At 44.8% G+C, this 20,987-nt stretch overlaps 1 protein-coding gene and 1 long non-coding RNA gene across 2 annotated transcripts; one reads left to right on the forward strand and one right to left on the reverse strand.

Annotated features, from left to right (window-relative positions):
- Positions 1 to 8,102: 8,102 nt before the first annotated feature.
- On the reverse strand, positions 8,103 to 8,888 carry LOC139188636 (uncharacterized). Its single transcript, XM_070806269.1, has one exon. It carries the CDS (start codon positions 8,886 to 8,888, stop codon positions 8,103 to 8,105), a length of 786 nt encoding a protein of 261 aa, XP_070662370.1.
- An 8,578-nt stretch (positions 8,889 to 17,466) lies between these two features.
- On the forward strand, positions 17,467 to 18,955 carry LOC108169575 (uncharacterized). The gene is made up of 4 exons (XR_011571741.1): positions 17,467 to 17,599; positions 17,738 to 17,841; positions 17,981 to 18,021; positions 18,216 to 18,955. It is a non-coding gene; the product is annotated as an uncharacterized lncRNA (long non-coding RNA).
- Positions 18,956 to 20,987: the final 2,032 nt, after the last annotated feature.

Consider the following 20,987-nt stretch of genomic DNA (forward strand, 5'->3'; position numbering starts at 1 on the left):
TACACCCAAGAGTTCTTTAGTGCGCCGGTCGAAGATGTGGTGAGCAGACTCTTCGGCGACCGACCTAAGAAGGCCTCGGCCCCTCATACTCAAGGTACCTGTTCCATTTTCCTCATTTCCATCAACCTTGCATATTGATTTGCCTCACTGAATTGTCTTTATCCTTTTAGGTAGTCGGCCTTTGAGAAAGACGGAGGCAGTTGCCGCTGCTACGGCCAGGAAAAAATCGGTCGTGGCCCAAAAGGACAAACCCGCTGGTAGGGCCGTGCTGATCAAACGGTCTCGCCAAGAGGCCGGGCCGGCTATCGAGCCTTCCCCGCCTGCCAAGCGGGTCAAACAACTGGCGAAGAAAGGTGCACGGGAGATCCACGTTATCTCCAGCCACACGACGACTCCCAATGCTTCCCCTTCTCCCACCGCTGGCCATTCTGGGGTCAAGAAACAGCCGGCTTCGGCCATAGAGACGGCCCCAGCGCGGCCTGCCTCTATGGCCGGTGAATCAGTTGTACCTCCCTCTGTCGAGAAGGCACCTGTCTCACAACAGGCGGCTCCTACGACCGAGGGAACCTCTCCCAAGAATCCAAAGCCCACGGTCTTCGTGTTGGAAGAGAGTGAGGGGAGCGACGAGGTCCCGCTGGCGCGTCGTCCTCATACTCGTCAACAACCTCCTCCAGTATCTGAGATGGCGGTTCAAACCGGCCCCTCCTCGGCTAATCGTGGCAAGCGCACGGTCGAGGAACCGACCCCGGTGGCCGAACCTCTCGTTCCTTCTCAGGACCAGGACGTCCCTGCCTCCACTGAAGCAGCTGCGCCAGTCGGCCCATCGGCAGCCGACCGTGGCAAACGGCTGCTCGAGGAACCCGAGGCCACGGAGGAATCGCCGGTCCATCCTCAAGACCAAAGCTTCCACATTCCTCCACAAGAGGTTACCTCGGCTTTTGTAAGTACCTTCAATTTTCCTCCTGATTGCTTTTCTGCTTTAGAATTCTAAACAAGGAAAAACTAAATGTCAGGTGCCTGTACATTCTTTTCACCGTCAATTCTATGTGCCGAAGGGCGTTATCTATATTTCCTGGCCGCCTCAGTGGCCATCAAACGTAGATAACCTCCATCGGCCGCGTGAAGTGAGAAGCAATCTGAGACACTGGGCTAGGCCATTGAGTTCTTTAGGTTCGAGCAACGACCCTGGGGACATGGCCGAGGTCTCCTCTCGGCAGGTTAAAAACGACACATTCTTGCTATTCTTGTCATGACTTCCTTTAAGCTTAACCTTGTCTATTCGCGCAGGCTTCATGGGAGGTTGAATTCAAGGCTCTCCTCTCCAGCACGACTGCAGAGTCCGACCCTTCGGCCGCTCCGACTGAGGCTGCCGATTCAAGCGCCCTAGCCCAGTTGCGAGAAGTCCTGTCGCTCTCATCATCGCAAGTACTTGAGCGCAACGGTCTTGATCTGCTCGGCGTGTGTCTGAACGACCTTGGAGCCGACGGTCGCCTAAGCGGAGATGCCATTGTTCGGGCATCGTCTGCCTTGGAGCGCGTTCGGGAGACATTTAGCATCTTCCAGACTGGTCTGAAGGCCGAACAGGACCTACAAGCCGCCACGGCCGTTCAAGACACCCTCCGTCCGAAGATTGACGATCTACGGGCAAAAGGAGAAGCGTTAGCGGAGCTCGACCGTCAGATGGCCGAACTAGCAAAACGCCGATCGGTCATTGCTTCTGAGCTTGCGAGGGACTTCGAGTCAGGCGGGAAGGATCGCCTAACTGAGTATGCGGCGGCCAAAAAACGGGTCGAGCGCCTGAGGCTGGACAAAAAGAATCGGCAAGCCGAAGTCATCATGGCCGACGTGCGGTGGTTGGAGTTGAAAGCTCTGCTCAGCACTCTTCTTCCCTCGTCTCCTTGAATGTATTCGACCTACTCATTTTTGTAATACCTGTCAATTTTAATGGAATGACTTTTTCTACAACAATTTTTTTATTCACGCATTTCCCATGTGACCGGATAGTATTTCTTCAAGAACTTCCCATTAATTGGTAATTTGTGAACTACTCTAGTCCGGTCTTTAAGATGATACGCCCCTTTGCCGTATACCTTATGCACAATGAACGGCCCTTCCCAATTCGGCGACCACTTGCCGAACCTAGGATCTTTTATTCTTACGGGCAACACCGTTTGCCACACCAATTCACCCTCGCCTAACGTTTTCTGTCGTACCTTTTGATTATAGGCTCGCTCGGCAATCTGTTTCTGTGCCACCAGTAAGTTATAAGCGTCAAGTCGCGCCTCTTCCAAATCTTCTAGTTCCTGTCTCATGGACTGATTATATTCGGCGCTAAACAAACTACTTTGTTCAATTAATCGCAACGAATTTATGCTCAACTCGACTGGTAGCACCGCATCGTGTCCATAAGTCAATGCGTACGGGGTTGTTGCAGTTGCCGACCGGGGCGACGTTCGGTATGCCCATAATGCCTCGTTCAACTTCAAATGCCACATGCCAGGCCTTTCTTTTATTGTTTTTTCGAGGATGCCAATCAACACTTTATTACTTGCCTCGGCCTGCCCATACGCCTGTGGATAATACGGTGTGGACTGTTCCAGCCGAATTTTCAAATTGGCCGTGTATTCCTTAAACCTTTCGGCTGTGAAGATTGTTCCATTGTCGGTTATGATCGTTTCTGGCACACCGAACCGGGTCACAATGTGTTCCTCCACGAAATCGCAAACTTCTTTAGATGTTAGCTCGGCATACGATTTTGCTTCGACCCACTTAGTAAAGTAATCAGTTGCGACTATTATCCATGCATGCTTAGCAGCTCCAGAAGTCGGCGTGATTTTGCCAATTACGTCCATGGCCCATCCTCTAAACAGCCATGGCTTAATGACCGAATGTAGCGATTCGGCCGGGACCCTTTGTATAGGCCCATGGATTTGGCACTGCACGCATCCTCGTGCAAACTCGATACAATCTTTCAGTATTCTCGGCCAAAAATAACCGTGTCGTCGGAGTAGCCATCGCATTTTTCGTCCAGACTGGTGAGCTCCGCATACCCCTTCATGAACCTCTGCGATCGCTGGAGCACTCTCTTGAGGGCCGAGGCATAGCAATAACAAACCATCTTCGCCCTTTCGGTACAACTCGCCCTGGTACGTGACATAGTTCGTGGCGTGAGCCCGTGTCCTGCGACTGTGTTTTCCGTTAGGATTGTCAAGGTACTGCATAATGGGCTTTCTCCAATCATCTGGTACTGCCTCGGCCGCGCAAATTTCTATAGAGTCCTGGTCCTGCCGATCTAACAACGAAGGCAAGGACATGACCCTGGTACGTATCACATTGTCTCGACGGAGGATTTGCTGATCAACCAAGGCCGGGTATAATTGTTGTAATATTGGTATCTCCCGGCCTAGCTTGCCCCCCAGGAGTTGTGCACCGGAGGCGATTTGAGCCAACTCGTCTGCGTCGGTATTATGAACCCGAGAAACATGCTCGAATGTAATACCGTCAAAGGACTCGGCCAAATAGCTGGCGACCATGTGGTAAGGCGCCAGAGTACAACTCATGCAGCGAAAAGACCCATTAATTTGGTTAATCACTAGTTCAGAATCCCCGAGGACGAGGACACGAGTGGCATGTAGGTCAAGAAGGAGGCCTAGACCAATGACCAGAGCCTCGTATTCGGCCTGATTATTGGTGCAGTCGAAATCCAATTTGAGCGAAAAATACCAACGATCGTTGTGAGGAGACTGAATGACGATGCCTGCGCCGGCCGAGGACGAAGTACTGGAACCATCGAAATACATCGTCCAATAGTTGTCGTGGGTCACCACCATGCCAATCTCGACATCAGCACCCCCGAAATCGTAAGGCGAAGGGTGCTGGGCAAGGAAATCGGCCAACGCCTGTCCTTTCACAGCTTTTTGCGGCACGTATTGCAAACTAAACTCGGACAACGCCATCGTCCATTTCCCAATTCGGCCCTTCACAATTGGCCGGGTAAGCATGTACCAGATAACGTCGGTCTGGGCAATGACTTGGGTGACCGACGGGAGCATGTAATGCCGAAGCTTGGATGCAGCGAAGAACACGGCGAGACAGAGCTTCTCAACGGCGGAATAATTGATCTCCGGAGGACTCAGATTACGGCTGAGGTAGAAGATAGCCTGTTCCCGGCCGGCATCGTTGTCTTGCGCGAGGAGGCAACCGATGGACTCGTCGGCCGCCGAAATGTACAGCTTGAGAGGCTTACCGCGCTGAGGAGGGACCAGGACAGGTGGGTTTGTAAGGGAAACCTTGATCTGCGTGAACGCCGCCTGGTGCTCCTCACTCCACATGAACTTATCGGAGTCCTTGAGCTTCAAAAGTGTGGAAAATGCTTTCATTTTACCTGCCGAATTAGCAATAAATCGGCGTAAAAAATTGATCTGGCCGAGTAAGGACTGTAATTGTTTCTTCGTTGTTGGGGGTGGGGCGGTGATGATTGCGCGTGCCTTATTCTCATCGACTTCAATCCCACGATGATGTACGAGGAAACCAAGAAAATTCCCGGCCGATACACCGAAGGCACACTTGGCAGGATTCATCTTGAGGTTGTGCTGACGCATACGGAGGAAAGCCTGTCGGAGATCGTCCAGATGTGTCTGTCGGCGTTTAGATTTGACGACAACATCGTCGATATAAACTTCGACGATGGTGCCAATTAAATCATGGAAGATGGTGTTCATTGCCCGTTGGTACGTGGCGCCGGCATTCTTGAGGCCGAATGGCATGACAACCCATTCGTAAGTGCCGAGTGCCCCCGGGCACCGGAAAGCAGTTTTGTGCACATCGGCTTCGGCAATAAATATTTGGTTGTATCCGGCATGTCCATCCATAAAAGATAGGATCGCATGATTCGCCGCGGCATCGATTAACAGATCTGAAATCGGCATTGTATACTCATCTTTGGGCGTTGCCAGATTCAGATTGCGAAAATCGGTGCAGATGCGCAGTGCACCACTTTTCTTTAATACAGGAACAATATTCGCCAACCATTCGACATATCGAGCTGTCCGAATGAACCCGGCTTTCAAAAGCCGAACTAGTTCGTCCTTAACACTGAGTTGTACTTCGGTCGAGAATCGACGAGGTGGCTGACGGAAAGGCTTGAATCCGGGCTTAATACGTAATTCATGCTCGACTAAAGCACGATCTAAGCCGGGCATTTCATGATAACTCCAAGCAAAACAATCTTTGAATTCCGTAAGCAAGGCCCGCAACTCGTCCTTCATTTGTTGAGGAAGTAACGCACTAATAAACAAAAGTCGTGGGTCATCGGCCGTCCCAACATTAATTTCTTCCAAAGGGTTCTTAACAAGGGGCCGATGATCTTCGAGTTCGGCCGGGGCGGCTCGAATTTTATCAAAAGATAATACAGGCCCATTATCTCCCTCAGCAAGGAATTCGACGAGGTTGACGCCTGAATTTGGTTGTTTAGATATCGTATACCAATGGGCCAGCAGTCGTTCCATAGTAAATGAAACCGCGGCCCTGCGTGCTTCCCGATCGGTGTCAAACATCGGCTTCGGGGAGAAAGTTAGCTAATCCGAGTCTTGCCGAATCCTGCTGGACAGTCTCGGCACCAACCTCGATAGCTTTCTGAACGGAAATCCGAGTCGGCCGTCCCTCTTCATTGAAGCCTTGCAACGTAATATAGCCGACGTGATCGTCATAATACCGTGCTTGAATCATGTTGGCTTCGAAGGGCTGGCTATCGGCCGGATGAACAGTGATCGATTTGCCGTCCCAAAAGATAAGCACTTGGTACAATGAGGAAGGAATACAACTGGTTTGATGAATCCAATCTCGGCCGAGCAGTGCATTATACTCGGTTTTGGAATCAACCACGAAAAAGGCGGTCATATGGGTGCGACCGGCAATATTCACAGTTAACGGAAGCACACCTTTGGTGTGGGACTTATCGCCGACGAAACTACTCATTGTGATCCCTGACGGAATAAGCTCGTCATTTGAACGGCGTAAGGCCTTCATGATTTTCAGGGGCATGATATTGACAGTAGCTCCACAATCGACAAAAACTTTAGAAACTGGATATCCCTCGATGTGTGCCGTCACATACAATGGCTTTAAATGGTGAAGCTTGGCCGATGATAAACGAGGGAACAATTCGGCCAAAGCGGCCTTTAGACTATCATCTTTTGCTGTTGACTCGCCTTCAGCAATCGATATAAAATCAACATGGCCAGGTTCCTCGACAACCACATCTCCATCGAGGAAATTTGGTTGAGCCGTGCTTGATTGAAAATCGGCAGGTAATACATGGACCATACTAATTTCCATATTATCCAGGACTGACGGGCCCATTTGGTCGAGACCCTCCTCGTTCGGTTGGTTATCGACTACGGACTCAGTTGTCGTCAGAGTCGGACAACGAGATTCTTCCGTCCCTTCAATAATGTCACTCGGCGGAGCTGCTTCGGCCACTTGTTGGCTCTGCGTGACCGCCTCAGGTAAGGTCGAGATTGACAATGAGCTTGGGGTCAAGACCTGAACCTGCTCCTGGTAGTGTAGCCGAGCATCCCTAGTGTCGAGATAAGCATCCAGACGGGCAATACGGGCGATTTCATCGGTCGTAAGGCCGAAGAGAGAAACCGCCGAAAATACTTCAAAGTGATACCGTAAATACTGAAGGTCCTCTAGCGAGAAAGGAAGGTCAGCGACATCGATATCGGTATACGGGTCAACTTCAAATCCAAAGACACGAGCTTCTCGTATGTGCTGGAACCTTGCTTTCAATCCTGGATCTGAGGTCTTCTGGATGATCCGCTCAGCATCCGGACAAGTCAAGACAAGATCAATGGTGTCCTGACATGCCTTCGGCAAACCATACAAATCGTTAGCCGAATGTTCCTTATGAAATTCTCGCATATACTCCAAAGACTCCCCAATGAACGGGGGGTGCAAATTCCGTCGAATTTTGACCAAAGGCTCTTGTATAGCTAGCGGGGATAATTTGCTTTCGGCCTTTTGCCTGAAATGTTCAACACGTGCCTTCATTTCCCCTGGTCGAATGAGAAGTTTGATCCGCTTATCAGCTTCTTCAAACATGGTCTCGACGTCTTGATCGACCAGCCGTTTCCCCTGAGCCAACTCTGTCATAATTGGTGGAGGTGGTCGCTTTTCATTAGTGGCAACTGTATCCTTCGGTCGCCACTTAGGGGTCGAAGTTTCTTGGGCTGTTTGTCGGCGAGCCATGCAATCTATCCGTTGATGCCGGCGTTTCTGAGATTTGGACAACGCAGTGTAAACGCCCTTCGAAGAATGGTATGTATACCAACGTTGATCTCTAGGCTCGGGAGGCTTGAAGGTCTTTTGACTCCGTGATGATCCTGAACTGCTAGAATTACGCTTATAGTAATCATCGTCATAAAATGAAGCATCAAAATCAAGGCGCCGCCTCACCGGGGGTGTATCTTCCATCCGTACTTTAGGACCGAGCCTCTCAAAAACCCCGTGATGGTGGCCTTCATTGGCTACCTTTTGCCGAGTTGCGGCCACAGGCTCCGAAGAAGGCTTCTCCTCTGATTCACTGTCGACCTTCGCCCTACATTTCCTGCACAAAACCGCCGTTCCACTATCTTCATCAGTACTATAATCCATCATAGATTTGACAATAGCGGGTCCCGTTAAAGCCGTAGGTGGTTTATTTGAACGAAAATCGGCCATGAACCGTGGCCGAACATTCTGATTTCGCGGGCGTTGTGTCTCAACCACTTTAGCCTTGCCTTTCCCTTTGTCCTTGGGTAGGTACGCGTCGACCATGTTTACTGTTGCTGTGGGGAATGGATCAGTATCCACACTCATCTTTTTTTCGGGGAATTTCAGTTTGCCATTATCAATCCAGTTTTGAACGTTGTCGCGAAACACGACACAATTGTTTGTCGTATGTTTGCTTGAATTGTGGTATTTGCAATACACCTTCCCTTTAAGCTCTTCGGCCTTAGGAATGTTGTGACCGGGCCGAAGCTTGATAATTCTTGCGGATAACAGTTGGTCGAAGATCGCATCAGCCTTGGTAATATCAAAAGTATAGACCTTTGATGGTTTCAACACTCCTTCAGCGGCCGAGCGACTTTTGACTTCTCTAGATCAACCTGAGTTAATGCCTTACAAACGTATGGCTTATCTATCACTATCTCGGCCGCATCCACACTGACGCATTCATCCTCGGTTGACGCATAGCTGACAGTAGGATTTTTGTACAACGTCCCCCGAGATGGCGTTTTCGAAACCTTCTCCTCACGGAGCAAGTAGTCGTACTGTTCAACATGCTGGGCTAATTCATACATGTCCCGAAAGTTTGCCCCCAGGAATTTCTTTTTATATTCGACGTCGAGGCCGTTCAAAGCAAGCCTGACGAATTCGACTTCGGGTAAGGGCACTCGGCACCAATTCCGGGCCGATTTGAACCTAGTGAGATAGTCCATTGGTGATTCATCAGATGCCTGAGCCATCCTTGCTAATGAAGAAACTGACATCTCCATCCCTGGTCGATAAAACTGCTCATGGAACTTCTCGACCAACTCTTCCCAGTTCTGGACGGAATTGGGGGGTAGATTAATGTACCAAGCAAATGTCGAGCCGGTCAATGAGAAGTTGAATAGCCGTAACTTATGAAAGTCACTATTGACATCTCCGCATTGTGCAGTGAAACGAGCCACGTGCTCCAACGAAGATAAAGACGATTCACCGGTAAAAAGACTAAAATCTGGGATCTTGAAACCCTTCGGGTACCCAAACGATTCCACGTAAGCTGGGTACGGATGAATAAACTTAGGAAACTTCGGCCCTTTCTTCATGGCCGAGTCAATCATCCGCTGAACTTCGGTCATATCAACAGGTGTTGCTTCGACCCTCTGGTCGGTCCCGTCTGACCTACTATTCGACCCTCCTCCTTTCTCCAAGTTAATTGGTTTGAGCAGGGCAGGAATAGGCCCGGCCGGTACAATCGGTGCCAGGTTGTTTTTTGGTAAACAAGGTTGGCGAAGATCGAAAGGCCTGCTGCCACCAACTTGGCTAACCAGCATTTCGAGCAGCTTGGTTTGCCGATCATTGGCACTAAGTATCGCGTCATGCAGCTTGTCAATGCCTCGACTGAACGTCTGCTCGACTGACCGAGACTGCTCGTCCAGTCGCTTTCGGAGAAACGACCTCGTTGGTGGGTCTGATCCTTCACCACCATCCTCGTCACATTCCTCTATTATCCATTCATTGAGAACGCACGTGTTTCTGTTAGGGATATCTAAACCACGGAGTTGACCGCCGAGATTAAGTTCTCTCTCTCGGCGAGTCGCGCTCGTGGACTCAGGTGTACCAACGCTAAGGGGATTCTGCGCCTGTGGCACACTCTGTCCTATGCTCTGACTCGGTAAATCGGCTGTCGACTTTCCCATAGCTGTTTTCTTTTTTACCGATCGTGTTTCAATTGGCATGAACTTCGTAGTTTAGCACTGGGTCCCACTGGGCGTGCCAAAATGTTGACCCTAGAAATTACAAAGCCTACGTGGCGCGCAGGCCGAATATATTCTAAGCTAACTACGTCCTTCGGTGATTGCGGGGCGTGCCAACTCGTCGGCCGAGGCTCGGCCGATGAGTAAATTTGATGATGCTGCGTTGGGTCGCGCTACTGACTTCTGCGTCTTGCGATTGCGGCCGAGAAAGGAACGCGTCTCGGCCTCTTGGGTTCTCGAGCCTGAAGACAAGGCTGCTATTTCTTACAAAGTTCACGAACCGAATTCGGCTTACAATGTGCCGAATGTAATAACTGTAACACCTCACCTCGCCGAGAAGGCTAATGAGATGACCTCGACCAACAAGGATTTGAAAACCCTTCTCGACCGAGACTTGGATAGGCAATCGACCGTTCTCGCCGCAGTGCTGTTGATGCCAACGGAAGATACTGCGAGACCGACCGACTCTACGGTGACAGAGCTATCTATGCCGACTTAAGATTTCACCGTTTTGTTCAGCAACTCGCTCTGCGGAGGGGCATCTTTCGGCGGGTCCAGAAAAAACCTCTCGAAAATTTTAGACCTCGCCTCCCACAGCGCATTCGTCACAGGCGACTGGTACATTCCCGGCCAGAGGCTAATGGGCTTCCGGGTCGAACCGTTGGGCCCATCTTGGGACGGAGGCGGGTTTTCGAAAGGGGAAGAGAGGGTGGCGACGACGGGAATGGCGGCGGGTGAACTGGGATATGGAGGAGAGGAATTCAAGGCCATGGAATTTGGGGATTCTGGGAATTTGATTGCTTGAAGTTTTCAACTTGAGTTGATTGAATTTTGAGCTCCGAATCATGTAAAGCTGGGAACTTTCAGATTTTCCGGGATTGTGGGAACGACAAGGAGTGTGCAAGGGCTAATATCTGGGAGACTATTAAATTATATTTTGTAAACTATAAAGATTGAATTATTAACATGCGTCTTTATTATTCATGGGTAAGCGTTTGAATGATGAAAACGACTTGACGCTTTTCGGAGGAGTCTTTGCAATCGGTTGGAAGTTGGAGGGAGGAAAGTAATTTTATTCACATTATTTTGGCACTATTTATTGGGTTGGTGGGAAATGTGGTCAGGCATGGAGATGGAGTCGTGGAAAGAAAATTCATTTGTGTGGACAAGTTCATGAGTATAGAAGAATGAGTATGGATTTCTTCTAAAAGTGATTTTTATACTCTTTTTTTTCTTTCATTTTTTTGTATATTTTTGTTTTTACATTGGGAGAAGTATGTGCATTGGGGACCAGCTGATGATTTCGTCATAGCAGTTTAACCTTTCGGGGGTCAGAAAAATTCACAGAGGCATTTCATTGGCCACTGATAAGTCTTTATTGCTTGATTTCTTTTGTTTTTGACTCATTTACGATATTTGGTATTTTGTAGGTCAATTGGTACAAAAGGAGATAAAGGAAGAATTTTTTAAGAAATGGAATGCAAGTTTGGTCAAGTGTTGGAATATGGGTGTGCAGGTACGTCAACTACAATCATTTGTGGAGAACAACTCAGAACAAACCATGTAGTGCACCATATATGGATGGAAAGCTCTGAGTGTCTAGTTTTCGTAGAATATTACGGTTTGTGATTCTGAGGTCTGAAGAAGAATTATAGAATTTTTAGTGACTGCTGCTCAGTCAGAAATTTTACGCCGATTTGTGCTGATACTAAGGTATAAGATATGACTTACTTGTACCACGGCAATGCTTTCGAGTTACGAGTCGATGCTAATCATGTGGGCTCAAAAGATCTTTACTTATTTTAACTGGGTTTACTTAAGTGTTTTGGCGTCCAAATAAAGCAAGAAAGAGAGAGAGGGATATAACCTTAATTTTCGGGTGGCTGCTTTGTAACAAAAAGAGAGAGGCTGCTGCAATTCCAGAGGTGGGGAAAGCTGCGTGACTTGCAGGAGAAAGGGGGACTGCTGTGATTCCATAATCTTGCAAAAGGCTGCCCTTTATTTCATTCATGTTCAAGACATTAGTTCTTCATCAAGTTTCAAGCATATCTCCATCTTCACAACATCACTTTTTGCCGTGTCCTATACATCATCATCTCACGCCTATGCTTGTATTACATAGTGTTTTGCTTATGTTGTTGAACAATTTTCCTTTGTATTTTATTTTCATGTCTAGCTAAACCTTTCATCCTAAGGTTAGGATTAAACACTTGATTTAGCTTCTCAATTTCAATGTGAACTTGATGCAATTTTCATATTTGTGTTCTTGAATCTCTAAACGTAATTTATCATTGATTATTTATAGTTTGATGCTGAGCTACCATTATTCCATAGATATAATTGTGTTTGTTTGTGTGGAGTGATAATCTTGTCTTACATATAAGCACAACTATTTAGAGATTGCATATGCATATGAGCTAGAACTACACTTGTATGGTGTGGATGTTTGCCGGTTCCAAAGAGCTTTTAAAAAAATCAATGGTATGAGGGTAATTTTATTGATGTCGAAAAAAAAAGGGTACACCTAGTCAGGCGAGGCATAAACTTAACCCCTCATAATACAAGAAAAAAGGATTAAAAAATACATGAAAAGAAGGGGGGGACATAAACCTTACCCTTCTAGAAACAAAAACACAAAAGATACAAGGAAAAGAGGGGGGGGGGGGCATGAAACCTAACCCCTCTTAAAGCCGAACCTAATGGTCTAAACCTGCAAAACAGAACAAGCAACATCACAAGGTTAAGAAAAAAAAAAACAAGAAAGTGAGACAAACTTGTATGCCAAGATGTATATTAATTTGAGAAGCCAAAGGTAGGAAAGCCAACATAGTCTGCAAACAAAGTAGCATGAACTGCCATTCAGAGGGGAATCATGCTATATCAAAGTTGGAGAAGGCAAGCTCATATTAGCAAAATTGTTCGCAACTACATTTCCTTCGCAATATATGTGAGAGGCGTAGAAAATCATCTTCCGAATACAATCCAAACAAATAGACCATTGTGTACGAAGAGGCCAATGAGGATCAAAATCAGTCAATTGGAAGGCAGAAATAACACTAGAAGAGCCACTTTCTAGCAAAAGACAATGTCAACCCCATTGATATGCAAACTCTACAACAATAATGACTAATAATAATTATGCAAAAATAGAGTTGCGAGGACCAATCCCTTGGCAGAAACCACCAAGAAACCGACCATATCAATCCCAAAAAACTCATCCATAAGCATCAAGACCATGATTTCCTTTAGACAAACCATATGTATTAAGTTTAATCCCAAGAAACCAAGGAGAAGACCAAAGCATAGGAAGAATAGTTGGCGCCCTGCGAGGGATAAGTTGGATCGCCAGAGAAGAAAATGATACAAGCTTCAAAACCCTGAGAATAACCAAGAATAAACTTCCCACAATGAACAATCCCATAATTGATAGACAAGTAAAGACGATGGAAATAGATTGGGTGACCCTAAAAAATAAACTTCTTTGAAGCTTTCCAAATAGCTGAAATAGTAGAAAGACTTGCATCCAGAGATTGTGCAACTGATGGGAAAAGGGCTTACATACGTAGGCATCCCAAAAAACAACCAAGGAATCTGAAAATGACAAAGAGATACCAAATTGACATGCTAACCACCTCTAAAGCTGCCTAGATATTTGGCACCCGAAGAAAAGATGAAAAGTTGATTCCTCATAACTATGACATAAACAACAATTGGATACCAGATAAATACCACGTTGTTGAAGTGCACCTTCGGTAGGAAGTTTGTCATGAAAAAGCCGTCAAGCCAAAATAGACAGTCAAGGCAGAATAAAATGTCACCAAATAACCTTGGCACAAGCACAATTGCTATGTTTTTTCCGAATAAGATGATAACCAGAAGAAAAGGAAAATTTCCCAATCGACAAAGGCTCCCATATCAGTTTGTCATTCTTTACATTTAAGGCAAAGGTAAATGACGAATTTGTACTTGTTGACCCTAGAAATTACAAAGCCTACGTGGCGCGCAGGCCGAATATATTCTAAGCTAACTACGTCCTTCGGTGATTGCGGGGCGTGACAACTCGTCGGCTGAGGCTCGGCCGAGGAGTAAATTTGATGATGCTGCGTTGGGTCGCGCTACTGACTTCTGCGTCTTGCGATTGCGGCCGAGAAAGGAACGCGTCTCGGCCTCTTGGGTTCTCGAGCCTGAAGACAAGGCTGCTATTTCTTACAAAGTTCACGAACCGAATTCGGCTTACAATGTGCCGAATGTAATAACTGTAACACCTCACCTCGCCGAGAAGGCTAATGAGATGACCTCGACCAACAAGGATTCGAAAACCCTTCTCGACCGAGACTTGGATAGGCAATCGACCGTTCTCGCCGCAATGCTGTTGATGCCAACGGAAGATACTGCGAGACCGACCGACTCTACGGTGACAGAGCTATCTATGCCGACTTAAGATATCACCGGTTGCTTCCACAGTGCTGTTGATGCCAACGGAAGATGTGTCAGCGAAAAAGGAAAAGAAAAAGATCTCAAGTTGTGAGAGTTTGCGCAGGGCAATTTTTGTGTTGATTTGCAGGGAGGCTTTTCCATTGCTGAATGTCTTGTATTTATAGTAGCAGAACACCGAGCCCGAGTTCCAATCCTATTCGAACTAGGTTTCCCTCTCCGGATTAACATTACCTCGATCAGTCCTATCTCTGCTAGGACTACGAATCTAGTCCTTAACTGAGCCGGATTCGCCTTCTAGTTTTACTGATCTCGTCGAGGGTCCCTATTGTATTAGGACTCGACTTGCACTCTGATTTAACCGACCTAGGCCTAGAAGCCCATGAGCTGAACGCCCCATGACCCTCTCGCCGTACGTCTTCCCGGGCCGAAAGTGATTCCTCCCTCGGCCCAAACTGTTATTTTGGGCCCAAACAGTACTACATAAGGGAACAAATCTACAAAATAATCTAGCAAAGAACATCTTTGAGCTTCAATAGCATTTGAAACCCGAGGAAGAATTGCAGGTAAAATGACCGAAGATAATGAAGGGTTAATAATTGGATTTCCCAACCATTTGTCGAACAAAAAAGATACTGATCTTCCATCACCAATAATCCAACGACTATTATTATTCAGAATAGGCAAAGCCCGCTTCAAACAATGCCACACATAAGACTATAAATAGAAATCTTGATTTTTGTAGGGCGCAAGAGTAAAACGCTGACGAGCGAAAGAACCCCACAAAGAAAAAGATTGTAAAACATCCCAGCCAAAACTAAGCAAAGTCGTTAAGAACTCGCGCGAAAGCAGCAAAATCAAGAAGACTAAGACCACCTTCATGCTTAGGTCCACACACCATACTCCAATCAACAATTACTAACTTTCGGGAAGCCAAGTCCCCTGACCAAATAAAATTTCATGCATAAGCAGAAAGACGCTTTAAAAGGCAAGCTGGCCATTGATAAATTGAGAAGCTATGAAGAAACAAGTTTTGATAAACAAATTGCACCAATTGGAGCCGTCCAACCATTGAGAGAAGTTTACGTTTCCAACTTGAGACACGAGCTTTAGCCTTATTTACCAAAGCTTGAAAGTGAATTCGTCTTGGCTTACTGCGAATGGGAACCCCAAGATAAGTGAAAGGAATAACACCTATATGAAAGTTAAGATGTCTCGAGATATGCACTTTACGATGGGAAGAGGTGGAACTGAGATAAAAAGTACTCTTAGTTGCATTAACAAGTTGTCTAGATGCACACGAAGAGATCGAACATTCCCGCAACAAAAAATAATAAGATCATTAGCATATAACACATGAATTGGAGGTCAACAACCTCGTGAAGCTGAAATAGCAGTAATCTTTCCAGTAGAGAAAAGCAAAGATAAACCTCCGCTTAGAGCTTCCTTCGCTAGATAGAAAAGAAGTGGAGAAAGAGGGTCTCCTTGATGGACACCTTGTGAGCAAGAGAAAAACCCATGTGGCGTGCCATTTACCAAAATTGAAAGACGAGCTGATTATAATAAAGCATGCACCTAATCCACAAAAATACGAGAAAACCCAAAGCTAGAAAGCATGAGAAGAAGAAACTTCCAATTCAAAGTATCAAAAGCTTTAGCGATGTCGACTTTTATGCCCCCGTTACCACCAAAAGCCTTTTTATCCATAAAATTGAAACCTTTTGGAACCAGGCCAATGCAATCAGAAATACGTCTACCTTTCAAAAATGTCGTTTCTTAAGGAGAAATAATGCGAGTTGCAATAGGGCCAAGCTGATTAGCAAGAATGTTAGGAATAATTTTGAACAAAAAGTTAGCAAGAGCAATGGGCCAATACTAAGCAATAATGGCTGCTCCTTCTACTTTAGGGATAAGCACCACAAAGTTGCAATTAGCATTCGGATAAAGCCATCTACGCTTAAAAAAATCTTGTACAAAAGAGATAACATCCACACCAATAATATCCTAACATGATTGATAAAATGAACTGGGAAAGCCGTCAGGTCCCGGAGCACTCGAGGGATCCATAGAAAAAACAACATTTCTAATTTCATCAGCTGAAGGTAAACAAGAAAGAGAAAGTTTTTCCTTTTCACTAACCATAGGTGGAATTACACCACAAACATCCTCAATTCCATTTGGTGTGAACGAAGAATTATATAAAGACCGATAATAGTTTACCACATGATTAACAATAGTATTAGGAGAAGAGAGTACATTATTGTAACGACCCGTCCCTAAATGATCAGCCCAATCTCAGACCAATCATTAGAAGAATGCTGGAGAGCTGTCACAATTTGGAGCGAATCACTCTAAAAAATAAAATTTTGAATACCCCTTTGTGACGCCAGAAGCAAAGCCTCGTGAGCAGCCATTGCCTCCACATGTAACGGAGAAGAAATATGGTGTACCTTTCTTGCTGCCGTAGAAACAAAATTGCGAATAATCATGCCAACCCACACACAAACAAAGCTTAATAGATTCGTTGCAAGCCTCGAGTTCGGATCCTCATCGGATTCTCTTTGGGAAGATTTTGGAGATTCGTAAATCGTGTCCATTCATCGTACATCGTATGGTCATAAATCATTTTAAATATTTTTATTTAAAAATAAATATAAATAATACTTGATCAAAACTGACCACACGATATATGACGAACAGATTCTCAGAATCCTCACCAAGAAGATTCGGAATATCCTGTTGGCCAAGCCCCGTCAAGATTTGATTTTCAGAAAGTTAGACTGGGGCCGAGACCATTTAATATCCTGGGGCCGAGACCGTTTGATGTTTATGAGTATAGAAGAATGAGTATGTATTTCTTTTAAAAGTGATTTTCGTACTTTTTTTTTATAGTTATATTAAGATAAAACAAATGAGATTACAAAGAGTAGAACTGAAAGATAAAAATAAACTGTGTGTAGAAGTAACAAATGGCTGAACGCCATTTTTCATTTTTTTTCTTTTATGTGAATTTATAAAAGCATCAGAGGCCCCGTCAATGTTGATTTTCAGAAAGTTAGACTGGGGCCGAGACCATTTGATGTTCATGAGTATAGAAGAATAAGTATGTATTTCTTCCAAAAATGATTTTTGTACGTTCTTTTTTCTTTTTTTGTATATTTTTGTTTTTATATTGGAATTAAACAAATGAGATTACGAGAGGAGAACTGAACGATAAAAATAGGGGTGTGCTATCCACACACCCCTTGTTAATTTTTGTCCGTTAATCTTCTTCAATTCATTTGATCCGATGACTGAAAATAAAAAAGGTGTGGAAGAAGTAAAAAATGATCTGTGGATATCACACCCCTAAAAATAAACAGTGTGTAGAAGTAACGAATGGCTGAACGCCATTTTTCATTGTTTTTATTTTATGTGAATTTATAAAAACATCAGAGTTATTCAATGCATTGATTTTCACACTTAGCTTTATCCTTTTTGTGTTGTTTAGGCTTATTTCCACATATGGCAGCATCGATGCTTGCTCAGTGGTCTTCCTTACCTCCTCAATTTGGGACAGGTATTTTCTTTTCTGTTGAGGAAAAGGGCTAAGGAGGATCATAGAAAAGAAAAGGAAGAAAACACAATGAACCGTAGCATAGAGAAAGAAGACAAAGCAGGTGAAGAGGATCCTTGCGATATTGGTTAGCTAGTTTAGTTTACAGTTATACCAATGAAAGTAGTGTGTCTATCTCTATATCTGATTTTAATTTTCATTTCTCGCAATCATAAAGCTTGATTTTGTTGTGTCGATCTAGAGAAAGGTAGGCTACTTCGGGAATTACCCACCCGCATCAGGGACGGATGCATTGAGAGTAAAGTTTCAGTTGAAATTGGTTTGATGGATTTGGCTTCTCTAGAGGTTTGTTCCCAATTTGTAATTTTGAATCGTATCCCGTTTTGTTCATCCAACTTTTTCACTAGTACTGTATTAAGGTTGAAGATATTGTTTTGCGTAACTGAGCGAACGTAAACCTAGAACGATTTACTATTTCCTGCAGAACTTACAGAAGAGGAGGATACTAATTATCGTCTAAAAGTGGTCAGTAGCCTTTCCTTTTTTTTTTTTTTTTTTTTTTTGAGCAGAAAAGCCTTTCGTCTTGAATATACAAAGCCTTCATATCCTTTCCCCTTTTGTTATGATGTCTCTATTTTTTGTGTTAAGAAAAAGGATGGAAGACATATCTTATGTCAGCTGACAAATATTTTTTTTCGTTGCTGAAATGATACGTACAGCTTGGCTCATTTACTTTTGGGGGAAGAGCTGTACTACATGTCTGCATGAGGATATTGCAGAAAAGATGATTGAATTTCGGATAACCCAAAGTGAATTATCAGCCCCGAGAGATTTATCTGATGCCGAATAGGGTATACCTATGATCAACAGTTGGATTGTTACTTGTGGTAATGTTCTTAATAATATTAGGCCAACCATGAAGCGGTCAATTTTGTTCATGCACATGTTACTTGTGGCAATGTTACCGTTCGCTAGTCTGGAAATAGTAAATGACCTAAGAACTGAGTCAGTAAAATGATGCCATGGCCTTAATTGGAAACAGTGGAGAAAATAAATCAATCGGGTATCGTATTCTTGTGGCAGTGGAACCGGAGCTGACAGAAGCTGGGGATATAAGTGAAATGTTGGGAAGCATTACCTGAGACTATCGTCCGTAGGGCCACCGCGAGTAGTAATCACAAGTCTGCTGCAGAAGAAATAGAGAAGACGGTGGAAATGTCTCCAGATGTCAAAGCTGCGGAGTGAGAGGCCACTGGTGCTCTATCGGCAGCCTAAGTCCAGGAAGAAACATAGCTAGCATACCAGGTTCCACTTGAATGGACGGAGGAGTGGAAGATCTACTGCCCAATGTTTTTTAAAGATATATTAACAGATGGAGCTTTTCCGAAAATTTCAAACAAGTTTGAGGTTTTGTTGTTGGCTAGTACTGAATTGAAATAGAAACAAAACTTAAATTTCTTGGGAATTCTCTCATTTCATGCTACAAGAAGGTCGGTTACAGGCTATTGCATTTTTCTTGGGAATTCTCTCATTTCATGGAAGTCAAAAAAACAAAACACTGTTTCTAGATCCTCTGCAGAAGCCGAATATCGAGCTATGGCCAACACATGCTTGGAGCTGACATGGTTACGTTATATATTAGAGGATTTAAGGTCCCACAGATAGCCCCTACATCATTGTTCTGTGATATCAATCAACTTTATATATTGCAGCAAATCCTATTGTGAACACGGAAAATTCCTGAAACGAAAGAGACAAGAACAACGTGCACAAAATAATATTTGTATTTGATGATTTTGGGTTACAATCTCTCTCTAATTTGATCCTCTGATTCGATCTCCGTAAGGTGTTGATTTGTGGATGTTTCGTTGATCCAAGGGCCGTCGAGGCTTGATTTTGGATGAACTGTTGGAAGTTTCTTCAAGGGCCGTGGGCTTGATCTTTGAAGGTGGATTTGAGCGAATCTTCAAAGAGCCGTTGGGGATTGATCTTGAGGATGAGTGTTTCTTCAAGGGCCGTTGAGGCTTGATCTTGAATAACGGTGATGAACGGATCTTCAAGGGCTTTTGGGCTTGATCTTGAAGAACAGTGATGAACGGATCTTCAAGGGCTTTTGGGCTTGATCTTGAAGAACGGTTGGATGTGTGGATTTGTCGACGTTGTTGATCCAAAGGGCCGTTGGGGCTTGATCTTGGAAGAACGATGAACGAAGAACGAAGAACACTTTCTTCAAGGGCCGTCGGGGCTTGATCTTGGAAGAACGATGAACGAAGAAAGAAGAAGGCTTTCTTGATTATTCGGGAACCTGGATGCTTGAGAGCTTCGGAGTTTCAGAGCTTCAGAGCTTCAAGGTGTAATATGAATTGGTCCCCCAAATGAATGAATTAGCCTTCTATTTATAGAATTTTCCAAGGCCTAATTTTGAATATAATATTCCAGATGAAATAAGTCGTTTCTGCCAAGTTTTGACATGTGTCCTATTTGATGACTTTTCCAACTTATTTCGATTTTTTGTTTAGACACACGCTACGTGTAAAATTTATGTAATACATGAGCGTTGAAACTTTGATTTATCGGTCAACATTTATTTACCGAAATTTCGATGTCTACAAATGCCCCCACTTCAAGGTACGTCATATACATGTGCTTGTCGCGTGTAGGAGATGCGTTTTGAAGTCCCTTAATGTAGATGTCGATCCAAGGGCCATCGAGGCTTGATCTTGAATTGGGCTGGAGATTTCTTCAATGGCCGTTGATGCTTGATCTTGAATTGGGCTTGAGATTTCTTCAAGGGCCGTTGAGGCTTGATCTTGAACTTTGTTTGAAATTTCTTCAAGGGCCATCGAGGCTTGATCTTGAAGGTTGAAATTGGACCACAAGGAGCTTCATGTGTTAGATGATATTTGGCTTTGGTAGTGGATGAATCGGCACATATTTTGTTGCGCTTGTTGACTTTCCATAGCTTTGATCTTGAACTGGGTTGGAGGATTTTCTGGATTCCTCCAATTGTTGATTTTCCACAGCTTATTCTTGAACTGGATTTGATTCAAATATGGTGGATGCTTGACCTTGAATCGGACTTGTGATTTCCTCCAGGGCCGTCGAGGCTTGATCTTGAACTTTGGCTGGAAGCTTCTTCAAGGGCCGTTAAGGCTTGATTCTTGAAGGTTGACTCGAACACATGGCAAGCAGGCACGAGGTGAAGGTGACGACTTGTTGCTTTGTTCAATCTTTCTAATTCACACCTAAGCAGTTTGGTCAACGGTATGATCTTCAAGTTTGATGGGCTCTTCTTCCAGTTGGTGACTTGATCTTTACGGATTTGATTCAAGGGTGGTGAATTGGCACGTGCAGCCCACAACGCCGAGGGTCAAAACGAGTCCTCCACCCAGAGTGATTGCAACCCTGATTATATGAGATACTTTTGATTTCGAAGAAGTAGCGGATGAATCGGCACGTGCTTTGTTGTGCTTGTCTCCACATGCTTCAAT

Source organism: Malus domestica, chromosome 10, assembly GCF_042453785.1.
Source record: "Malus domestica chromosome 10, GDT2T_hap1".
In the NCBI taxonomy this organism is placed as follows: domain Eukaryota; kingdom Viridiplantae; phylum Streptophyta; class Magnoliopsida; order Rosales; family Rosaceae; genus Malus; species Malus domestica.

Bases quoted from the DNA above. Each gene is read 5' to 3' on its own strand.
- LOC139188636 (XM_070806269.1), bottom strand. From the start codon at position 8,888: ATGACCGAAGTTCAGCGGATGATTGACTCGGCCATGAAGAAAGGGCCG.